At 32.7% G+C, this 12596-nt stretch overlaps 1 protein-coding gene across 1 annotated transcript; it reads right to left on the bottom strand.

The window, feature by feature from the left end:
- Window positions 1–533: 533 nt before the first annotated feature.
- LOC117119077 (fibropellin-3-like) lies at window positions 534–9944 on the bottom strand. The gene is made up of 9 exons (XM_033263885.1): window positions 9885–9944; window positions 8679–8792; window positions 7208–7321; window positions 5502–5618; window positions 4773–4886; window positions 3975–4088; window positions 3181–3294; window positions 1107–1191; window positions 534–862 (listed from the first exon to the last, which is right to left on the bottom strand). The coding sequence occupies exons 1-9, from the start codon at window positions 9931–9933 to the stop codon at window positions 571–573; spliced, it is 1113 nt and encodes a 370-aa protein (XP_033119776.1). The 5' UTR covers window positions 9934–9944; the 3' UTR covers window positions 534–570.
- Between the last annotated feature and the right edge of the window lie 2652 nt (window positions 9945–12596).

The raw sequence follows: 12596 nt of genomic DNA on the forward strand, positions 1-12596 counted from the left end.
ATTATAGATCAAGCGAAAAATATAATTGTTTGGAAATAATATCTTAAAACGGTATTATTAATTATTTTTTAGATTCTACCAAGGATTTTTAACTGTACCCTACCAATTACTTTTTTGTTCAATATTGTATGATTCTAGAAAATGAAATTAATACAAAAATATAATATTTTGTGTATACATGCTTTATATATGTCAGGTTAGTTATGCTAAAATTATTGAAGTATATATGTGATCTTCAAAAGTTGAATCAAGTGAATCTGCAGCCCAATCAGTAACACTGGTTGGCAGACGGATTTCGTACTCTGTATTACTTGGAACATTTGGTGTTGTTGGTATAACTCCGCTATTATCAATGATCAAATCATCTTTCCTTTGTGATTCCATAGCTTGTTCTAGAGCTGCTCCATCAACACCACTGGCTTGCAGAGGAATTTCATATCCTGTGTCACTTGGTAAATTTGGTGTTGTTGGTATAGCTTCGTTATTATAATTGATCAAATCATCTTTCCTTCGTGATTCCATAGCTCGTTCTAGAGCAACTCCACCAACACCACTGGCTTGCAGAGGAATTTAATACCCTGTATCACTTAGTACATTTGATGTTGTTGGTATAACTCCAACATCATCATTAACTGAATGATCATTCCTTTGTGATGGCATAGATCGTTTTGCGGCACCACTGGTTGGCAGAGGAATGTTTTCATACCTTGTGTTATCTGGTGTATTCGTTGCTGTTGGAACTGCACTACACACTGAACTAGCCACCACTGACATTTCTCTAGGTGGGTTGGGAGCACTACTGGTTTGAATGTTGTTCATATTTGTAGTATGTTCCGTTTTCTTATGGTTTTTATAATACCACCTAATTAAGAAAAAAAAAATATGTCATCATTGTTATCAAGTAACACTTAAGCAAAAAAAAACCATAGCTATTTAAACAGGCCTGTAATTTCATAAAATCAAACAACAATGTCAATATAGAGAGTGTAATAGCAAAACCAACATTCTGAATATCAAAAATATAATATAGGCCTAACTAAAAAAAAATAAATAAATAAAATAAAATTCTTAAAAGAAATGTACCTAAATATGAATAGAAACACTACCTGCAGATGAAGACAAGTAATGTACACATCACGACGAAGGCAAAGACTATGTATACTATTATCAGGTAGGTTGATGCATAATGCTCTAAGAATACAGAATATAATTATTTAATTGCTTATTATATAAAAAAAATACAAAAAAACCAACATTAACCAAAAATACTCTTATTGTCATATAGTTCATAATTATAATAGAAAACATTAAAAAGGTGAAAAGAGAGAATTGCTGCTGAGGCGTACTTCACCGAATCATTAAAATAGAATTTAGACATATACCTACGATAGTTAAGTTGAAGAGTACAACAATCCATCGCAGTGACTTATGAAAAATGATTTCCAATCATCAACAAATCATGTTGCTGAATATCTGTTGTGATTGTGATAAAATCATTTATTGTTTATTTAAAATAATGTGTAAATTAATTTATGAATTACATGTGGTTGTGCAGACAGACACCCTTCCTCACCAAAAAAATTACTCACATCCTCCTCCCCATATGTTGTTGTTATATTCAAAACATATGACAATCACAAACAGCTTTCTATATGCTACCAAATTATAAAACTTTGTCCACACTTTACATTTTATGTGACAAATTTGTGTGATGATTTGTCACATAAAATATGACAGTGCGGACAGACCTTTAGTGAGGTTTGTAGTATTAGTATAATTCACTGGACAACTAGCTATGTAACATTTTACAATCTTGAAGCCACTGACAACAACTGACTGAAGCCTACAGGGTTTCTACCTCAAAGTCAGTCAGTTCCAATCCCAGTATTGCATAAAAGGCAGATATAAGTGTTGCCCGATGCTACACAACGGTAAGTGGAAGGGCACGGTGAGGTTTCGCATGCTGACACTGAATTGGGACGGTATTAGAAAAGTAGGATTTTTCTTTCATTATTATCATCACAATAATAATCATCATCATCATCTCCACTATCATAATCATTGACATAATCACAATGACTATCACTACTATCATAATCTTTATCATTCCATCATCAACATTTTACCACTACTATCATTATATTTTATTATCATCATTCTTATCTCCACAATCATAATTATCATGTTTAAAATATTTTTGTGATTGTGATCATTACATTATAACCATCATAATTGGAGCTTGCCCATGCCAAAAACCAGCTTTAGTAAACAACACAATAAAATTGACTTTTTTTAAATTTTCGTATTCTCCACATTATCATTTTAATGTAAATATTTGAAAAACAAAACACACAACAAACATTTCTACCATTATTTTGATGTAATTAATTATTTCAAAAGTTATGAATAAAAGTATAGACGAATCCAAGAAGAATGGTGCCCTCTTTTGTCGACGCCATTACTGGGGAGTCCCCTACTCGTAATTTCAATGCGGCGTGGTGCACTATAAACGGACGGTATCAAGCAGCTGTTACTGTCAAAGAAAACCGTATTTTTCAACGACTACTGTACTGCGTTGATAAACACAACACAACATTAGATCTTCCAACTTCGGAAGTGCCACCCTAGAATTTGTGGCGACAAAAGAGGGCGACGTTCAAAAAAGTTCTCTTGGATTCGTCTATTACTGCTTCTCTGTACTAAAGTTTACAATACCCTCATATTCTTATGCTAATTACTCAACATTTACCTACAGTCTGCTGGCTTTGGGATGGGAAGTCTCAATCATCATTAACCCAACTACTGTATTACATTAATCATCACCATCACTATTATTACAATCATAATATTCATTGTCATAATATCACCACAACTTTTTTTCAATCTCTTCTTTTACACAGTATTCTTCTTATAAATATTGTAGATAGATGTCAGCTTTAAAATAAATTTTGAAGCTGGTTAGGCAAATAATTATATATAATATTTCAAAAATGCTATACAATGTATGTGAATAATATGTATAAAGGTATTTCTTAAATTAATAAAAAATGTGTAATAAATTTACATATATTTTATTTTATTATAATTATTTATTATTTTTATATATTATTTTAGTTGAATAAATTATCCAAAATGTTCAACTGTTAAATACAATAAAGTATTCTTATGAAGCAAGCTCACCTGGTATCTCGCAGTTATCTCCAGTAAAATCTCCAGAACAAAAGCATATGTAGGAATTTCCAGATACTTGGCAAAATCCACCATTTCGGCATGGATTATTATCACATGGAGAAGCTAACAAAAGATTATACAGTATTAATATAAAAATCAACAATTAAACAACTAAATATTTCTTCCCAAAAATATCCTTACAATAGAGATACTCTTTGAAGGTGATGTATCTCTGTAGTTCTCTCACGATCAAATTATAAAAAAAACTGCTGATTAATTACAAGGCCGGCATGTAAAACTCGAGTCATTGTACTTTCTCTGAACTAAAGTATACAATACCGTCATATTCTTATGCTAATTACTCAACATTTACCTACAGTCTGCTGGCTTTGGGATGGGAAGTCTCAATCATCATTAACCCAACTACTGTATTACATTAATCATCACCATCACTATTATTACAATCATAATATTCATTGTCATAATATCACCACAACTTTTTTTCAATCTCTTCTTTTACACAGTATTCTTCTCATAAATATTGTAGATAGATGTCAGCTTTAAAATAAATTTTGAAGCTTGTTAGGCAAATAATTATATATAATATTTCAAAAATGCTATACAATGTATGTGAATAATATGTATAAAGGTATTTCTTAAATTAATAAAAATGTGTAATAAATTTACATATATTTTATTTTATTATAATTATTTATTATTTTTATATATTATTTTAGTTGAATAGATTATCCAAAATGTTCAACTGTTAAATACAATAAAGTATTCTTATGAAGCAAGCTCACCTGGTATCTCGCAGTTATCTCCAGTAAAATCTCCAGAACAAGAGCATATGTAGGAATTTCCAGATACTTGGCAAAATCCACCATTTTGGCATGGATTATTATCACATGGAGAAGCTAACAAAAGATTATACAGTATTAATATAAAAATCAACAATTAAAAAACTAAATATTTCTTCCCAAAAATATCCTTACAATAGAGATACTCTTTGAAGGTGATGTATCTCTGTAGTTCTCTCACAATCAAATTATAAAAAAAACTGCTGATTAATTACAAGGCCGGCATGTAAAACTCGAGTCATTGTACTTTCTCTGTACTAAAGTATACAATACCGTCATATTCTTATGCTAATTACTGAACATTTACCTACAGTCTGCTGGCTTTGGGATGGGAAGTCTCAATCATCATTAACCTAACTACTGTATTACATTAATCATCACCATCACTATTATTACAATCATAATATTCATTGTCATAATATCACCACAACTTTTTTTCAATCTCTTCTATTACACAGTATTCTTCTTTTTAAATATTGTAGATAGATGTCAGCTTTAAAATAAATTTTGAAGCTGGTTAGGCAAATAATTATATTATATAATATTTCAAAAATGTTATACAATGTATGTGACCAATATGTAAAAGGAATTTCTTAAATTACTAAAAATGTGTAATAAATCTTACATATATTTTATTTTATTATAATTATTTATTATTTTTATATATTATTTTAGTTGAATAGATTATCCAAAATGTCCAACTGTTAAATACAATAAAGTATTCTTAAGAAGCAAGCTCACCTGGTATCTCGCAGTTATCTCCAGTAAAATCTCCAGAACAAGAGCATATGTAGGAATTTCCAGATACTTGGCAAAATCCACCATTTCGGCAAGGATTATCATCACATGGAGAAGCTAACAAAAGATTATACAGTATTAATATAAAAATCAACAATTAAACAACTAAATATTTCTTCCCAAAAATATCCTTACAATAGAGATACTCTTTGAAGGTGATGTATCTCTGTAGTTCTCTCACGATCACATTATAAAAAAAACTGCTGATTAATTACAAGGCCGGCATGTAAAACTCGAGTCATTGAAAAAAAAAATCATAATTCTTTACTGATGTATGAGTTTAATTAATAAATAGGATTAAAGAACCATAAATGACTTTATTAAACAATAAATTTGGATTGTGATACGACATCTTCATGCCCATATATAGGTGTGATAAAAAATTTTGAAAGATGCTGCACTACTGAAACTTGCATTTTAGCCCTTCAGCTGAAAAAAAAGTGAAAGTAATGGAGAAACTGATCGTGATTTTGAAAAATTTGAAAATTTGAAAAAATGGTGCGATACCGAAACTTGCATTTTAGTCCTTCAGTAGAAAAACAGTGTGGAATTTAAAGCAGGGACCAATATAATGTAAGAATCTTATTACACACATTCTCAACAGTGTTAATGTTACTATTGATAAGCATAGTAAGATGATAAATAGGAAAGAAATGAGCAGAAAAAACTTACATGTGGATTCACAGAAAAAACCACTGAATCCGAGTGAACAAGAACAGAGCAATGAGCCACCACTGTCTGTGCACTGCCCACCGTTCTGACATGGAGCAGAGGTGCATGGTAATGGTGCTATGAAAACAATGATATGAACAAGCAAGGATGTAAGCAACTAATTAAATGATGAAAATATGTACAGTAACGCACAAAAGCATGAAGCTGACAACTTTGCGGGGATAGATATAAATATTGATATTGATATTGTACAATATAGTGGTATAATACACTAAAGTTATCTCACGCCTGAATTTTCAATAATGCATGTTTTCACTGGTAACGAAGCATAACATTTGGAACATTATCCTTTCCAAAAATAGTTGTAGGTGGAGTGAAAAAACAACGCACTGTATCAGTAATCAACAAAAAAAATACATATTTAAATTATATCTATAGTGGCTTAGAAAGAGTAAAACAATGACAATTATCATATACTCCAGTACTCTAATAATTTACCAAAAAAAAAAAAAAAAAAAAAAAAAAAAACTACAGTGATAGAACTATATATTTTATACTATTAATAATTTAACAATGATTAATGATTGATTGATTGGTTCTCTTACTTTACAAATTCTACTACTACTGTACTATAACTATTCATTAGCATTAAACCTTAAATTCCACTTTATACAACACCTGTATTATTCTATTAATTTGATTAGTTGAAAACAGGCCAAGAGAAATTGAATTAAAATGAATATTCCATACTTACTTGAGTACTAGTCAACAATGGTTTATTGATATAATGGAGAGAGATACAGAGGAGTTGTATAAAACAAATAATGAATGTTTCTCATTCATTCAATGGGGGAGAATATTTCATGAGGTGAAAGATTGGATGTTCTATTCAACTCGACTAGACTAGACTAGGCTATCGAGTTGAATAGAACGTCCAATCTTTCACCTCATGAAATATTCTACATTATTGCTCTCCTATTAATTCATTATTTGCATAATATAGCATGGCTGTAGGAACTAAAGAAATCACAAAAACACTTAACTATTGAGTATTAAAATATTAATTAAAATGTTGTAGAAAGAAATTGCAATAAAGATAACTTAATATTACAAGTAGATTATTAATATACTTTGGATATAATACATCATAGTACAAAGTGCAACTAAAACTTATCTTAAATAAATTATTCCCTAAAACACTTTATTGCCTTTTAAAAACAAAAACTAACACCTAATTCATTAAACACCATAAACAGATTCAACAATATATCTATTAACAATAACAACCATTAATATATTCTTACAAAAACAATATTAATCTACGACTAAACATGATCCACAGAATCTTCAAAAGACAATACATCTAACAAACAAACAATAAATCTATCAAACCAACATTAACAGATTCTTAAAAAGATAATAAATCTATTACCCAATCTATTAAACATGATTAAACAGATTCTTAAAAAGACAATACATTTATTAAACCAACATTAAAAGATTCTTACAATTAAACAACAAATCTATTAACAATAGATTCTTAAAAAAGAAAATAAATGCATTAAACCAACATTAGATTCTGAATTCGAGGGTGGTTTACCCAGTTATATTGACTATAAAACACTGCTTGGCTCAAACTATTTCTTCCTAAAAACACAAATGAAAGTCAATTAATAAAGAAATAATAAAGATAAAAATTAGCCTACCTTGCTCGCATAAAGTGCCTGACCATCCCTGTACACACGTGCAGTCAAAACGATTTGTTCCGTCAACACATGCACCGCCATTCTGACATGGATTGCTGGCACACTCGTTTGTATCTGAAATAAGGGGAAAAATAACGATAAATCTGCAAACATTGATTATTGTGTACCATGGCTTTCTTAGGCTATGCTTATATTGTTTGATAAGCATGGTTAGGCTATCTTATTCCAGGCATTACCCTTCCCTTCTCTTTTGTGTTCCTGGTTTGTTTTTTGCCAATTTTTTATTTTCCAATCTGAGTTTGGAGTCTGTATACTGTCAGCCTTGAGACGATTCTATTGTGATCCTACCATTACCATTACCCTTAACCCAGGCTAGAACAACCTACCTACATTTCAAAGTTATATCAAAAGGCCTAGTGTATACAAGCCTACGTGCTCTGAGCGTTTAAATATCTTTCAATTAATGCTCAGTGTCTTCGCTGGTCGAGCAATTAGTTTAAATTCCTGAACGCATTTGATTGGGCGTAAACCTAGTGTGATGGCAAGTCTGAACGTAGCAGTGAAAATGTGTACCACGTATCATTATTACAGAAGCTTGATTCAGAAATGGCAAACTAAATTTATCAAAGAACTGAGTTCCACAAACAACAGAAGACACACATTTTGATGTATCAGGTATATCAGAAACAAGAAACCATGCACTATCAGAGTAAAGGTTCATGATAAAATTTTTGTCTCATTTTTGTCTTAGCCCTGTCCAGAACATCAAATTTTATTTGATAAAAACATGACGTGACATGTCTAAATATATAGTCATGATGACATCACAGCATGACCATATATAGGCACATCATTCACATTCCAAAAAGTCATTTTAATACAGTATTTAAACATTCGAACTGATATTTTTAAATGTTTAAAAATGGTTAAAAACAAACCATTCTTGTTAGTGATTTTTTTTAATGCACCCTGTTCACACTTGGAATTAGTTCACACTATTGTCTTCAGTTTAATGCACCAATTTCACATTAGTGTCTTGAATTGAAGATAATGTACCACATTCAAGCCAGTGTTTTTTACTTGTATTAATGTTACGCATGTTCACCAGTCCCATTTGTGTCTTCACTTATACACCACATTCGCATTATTGTCTTGAAAAGGCCGCGACGATCTCTTGCCTCTTGGTCACTGGTTCAATTCAAATCGCTGCTCTCCTTGTATTTCAGCTGGAGCCTGAGGGCTGAAATGCAATTTACAATAGCGCACCCTCTTTCAGATGGGACGATTAAGCTGTTGGTCCCGTGGGCATTATGACCCATGTACATGTTACACACAAACTACAAAGACACACACACACACAATATACTACGGATATAATTCTCAGAACTTTCGAGGGTTATCCTTGGTGAATCACACCGAAGAAATTCAATCCAACGTGATAATAGTCCATCATCAATACAGTACGACTCACCTATGTTGCAGTTTATTCCGGTCCAGCCAGGAGTACAAGTACAGTTATACATACCAAGGCCATCCACGCAGCCAGCTCCATTTTGACAAGGACTTGACGAACATTCATTTATATCTGGAAATAAGTGCAAGAAAATAGCCATATCTCTATGAATTTTTCAGGAAAAATTACAAAATTCCTGGCAATAGATTTTTTTTTTTTCTATTTTATTCCTTTTCGGCAGTACAAACATTAGCTTAACCATCCAAAATGAAAGAGGAGAACTCTGGAGGGATAAAAGTGGTTACAAAAACTACTATTGCCAAAGAGCGTGATTCATTCATTCCTGATGATGACATAATTAATTTCGAAATATTGAATCCCAACACGATGGCGTGTATTTCAATACTTGGAGTATGTATTATACTTTCTTGTCAAAGAGCGTCCTCTCTAACTTCACACACAATACAAACAAACATATGTAAACTTAAAATTGGACCTAACAAGTATTTTACTTAAGCCAATCAATGTTTCTCTATTGAAAGTTGACCATTTGACTGAGTAAAACATGTTCAAATTGGATTTAAATAAAAAGTCACAACTTGATATTAATGGTCAACATATTAAATGTAGTGAAAATAAAGAAATAATTTTGTTTTTTTTAAATTAACGTTTTTATAATCCAATATGATTTTATATCTATTTTTAATGTTATTAATAATAAATCAATAACTGTCTGTCTTGTAATTATATGAAGATATATATTTTATAATGTTAAATGTATTAATCTTTTTTTTATACTATTTATTGTATGTTGTATCGTTTTAACAGGCAATTTCCCACATCTCTTTTCTGTTCGATGTGACGTTGATTTGTTGAAGGTGTGATGTAGAGGTACTTGGTACCTGTTAATTTCTTTATTTTTGCTGCTTTTTCTATATTGCTATTTTGTAACTTATGCTTGTTGTAATATTCAGTGATGAAGCTTATTTTTTTTTTTTTAAGTGTGAACATATAAAAGGATTAAATATTTTGTGAATAAAACTTACCAGGGTTCGTACGTTTTTAAACAAGCAAATTTCCTGGACAATTCCAGGACATTCAAGGTCAAATTTTCCAACTTTCAAGGACACAATATATAGTTTAAAAGTAAAATATCGGCGATTTTACGACTGATTATAAGATGTCTCGGCTAGAACAAGCTCCAGCTCCCTTTTGGCTACCTACTTGAATTAAAACAGTTAGTATAATAGTTCTGGCCTGCTGAGAACGACATGGACTGATAACCGTAGGCTATAGGCCTACTTGGAAGCTTGCTCACCACTAGCTGCTACACAGATTTACGCCCGTATTCTTAAAACAAACTTTAGTCGAACTCCGAACTAGAACTTCATTTAGTGTTAGTTGCATCTTTAACTTCAATTTGTATTCACAAACAATGTAGTCGAAGTTTTAACTACGACTAAATCAAGTCCTAGTTTTAGTTCAACTGAAGACGACTGGCAAGCCACGAAATTTTAGAGATCCGGTAACGCGGATGAATATTAAGCTGCCGTCTGTGGTTCAAAAACGTATTTCCTCATAATTCATAATAGACCATCATTCCCTTAATTAATTGTCTATAATAATAACTATATTAGTTGTTAAAATATTACAATAGAGAATTTGAACAGACATTGAAAATTTGCTTTCTTTAGAGAACTATTATAGTTGAGCCCGAGCGAGGGCGGCGCCATCTTTGTTGTTGTTATGGTGAAGCTAGGTGATTGCAACGCGAGGGGATTACGTGCAAATCAGGAACTATCGTATGCGGCTAGTGAAACATGTTAATTTCTCCTTTTGGAAGCTAAATTTGATCTCTCTTTTGTTTAACACACCGAAGATATATCAAACCTGCGTATATAATCGTTTTTATTCGTTTCACTTTATCGTGAGTTACAAAAAACACGTTTTTAGTGAGGTAAATATTTCAAGTCGGCGATTTAGCTTGACCCTAGGCTGACTAAAAAAATCGGCCTGCGGAGGTATCATTTTAGTCGAGGTTCACGTCATTTAGTCGTAGTGCTAGTCGAAGTTCGTTTTAAGAATACGAAATGAAGTTTTAGCTCGAACTACGACTAAAGTTCGTTTTAAGAATACCAGGGTTAGGCCTTTAGGGTAGAATATTGTTAAAAAGGTAGGCCTCTGTAAGTAAGAACTTTAAAATAGGCCAAGCCTCTACTAATCTAGGCTAGGCCTAGGCCTACTACCTGACTCCAGGCGAGGCCTAGCCATCCTACTGGAAAGTTAAAGTTTTGTTGTGTTTGTATGGTATGCCATCTAGTCTAAGCTTAATTATTGTTTTTGCCATTGCCAACATTAGTCTTACTAGGGTCTATTCTAAATATTTTAGGCCCGTTTTATTAGGGTAAGGCTATTTAAATTTAGTCATGCCTAACCATGGACCTATGGCCAAACTAGTCGACGCGAGTGACTAACGCCCGTATTCTTAAAACAAACTTTAGTCGAACTTCGAACTAGAACTTCATTTAGTGCTAGTTTCAACTTCAACCTCAATTTGTATTCACAAACAACGTAGTCGAAGTTTTAACTACGACTAAAACAAGTCCTAGGTTTAGTTCAACTGAAGACTACTGGCAAGCCACGACTATCAAACTAACCAATGAAAAGGGCAAACTTTAATAGCAGACGAAATTTTAGAGATCCGGTAACGCGGATGAATATTAAGCTGCCGCCTGTGGTTCAAAAACGTATTTCCTCATAATTCATAATAGACCATCATTCCCTTAATTAATTTTCTATAATAATAACCATATTAGTTGTTAACATACTACAATAGAGAATTTGAACAGACACTGAAAATTTGCTTTCTTTGGAGAACTATTATAGTTGAGCCCGAGCGAGGGCGGCGCCATCTTTGTTGTTGTTATTGTGAAGCTACGTGATCGCAACGCGAGAGGATTTCGTGCAAATCAGGAACTATCGCATGTGGCTAGCAAAACATGTTAATTTCTCCTCCTGGAATCTAAACTTGATGTCTCTTTTGTTTAACACACCGAAGATATATCAAACCTGCGTATACAATCGTTTTTATTCGTTTCACTGACCCCTGTATTCTTAAAACGAACTTTAGTCGTAGTTCGAGCTAAAACTTTAAAATTACGTCATTTAGTATTCTTAAAACGAACTTCGACTAGCACTACGACTAAATGACGTGAACCTCGACTAAAATGATACCTCAGCAGGCCGATTTTTTTAGTCAGTCTAGGGTCAGGCTAAATCGCCGACTTGAAATATTTACCCCACTAAAAACGTGAACATTTGATTGGTTCTACAGTTTTGCACTGTGACTCTCAGTTTTGCACTGTGACTCTCAGTTTTGCACTGTGACTCTCACTTTTGCACTGTGACTCTGTGTTTTGCACTGCTGACTCTGTGTTTTGCACTGTGACTCTCAATTTTGCACTGTGACTCTGTGTTTTGCACTAATCAGTTTTGCAATGTGACTCTATGTTTTGCACTGGTGACTCTCAGTTTTGCACTGGTGACTCTCAGTTTTGCGCTGCTGACTCTCGGTTTTGCACTGCTGACTCTCAGTTTTGCACTGCTGGCAATTGTATTTTGTCCTTTTGGCGTTCCATAGGACAGGCGGTAACCCACCCCGCGGCGCCACAAAAGAACCAAGTTATGTGGGCGCGCCGGTACCACAAAAGACACTGTCACGTTTAAGCAAAGATAAGACCATTGTTGTACGCACACACTTATGTTGCCGAGTGGAGAATTCTGCTTCACTGTTAGACTTGCCACAAGTCTCGTATTTTTTATTATTTTTCTCATTCTGGACAGCGCCACCAACGAGAAAGTTAATTTATAGACGGAATAAGCGACTTGTAAAACACTGAAATCAGGCACCAGGATGCCAAAAGAATGACGTAATCT

This window comes from Anneissia japonica, unplaced genomic scaffold (genome assembly GCF_011630105.1).
Source record: "Anneissia japonica isolate Jap-2015-1 unplaced genomic scaffold, ASM1163010v1 scaffold845_len76695_cov155, whole genome shotgun sequence".
Taxonomy (NCBI): Eukaryota; Metazoa; Echinodermata; class Crinoidea; order Comatulida; family Comatulidae; genus Anneissia; species Anneissia japonica.

Excerpts from the sequence above, each read along its gene's own strand:
- LOC117119077 (XM_033263885.1), bottom strand. The coding sequence starts at position 9,933 with ATGTCGTTCTCAGCAGGCCAGAACTATTATACTAACTGTTTTAATTCA. Across the intron at positions 4,887-5,501 it reads TTTTTTCTGTGAATCCACAT|CTTCTCCATGTGATGATAAT; the intron begins GTAAGTTTTTTC and ends ATCTTTTGTTAG. Across the intron at positions 4,089-4,772 it reads AGATAACTGCGAGATACCAG|CTTCTCCATGTGATAATAAT; the intron begins GTGAGCTTGCTT and ends ATCTTTTGTTAG.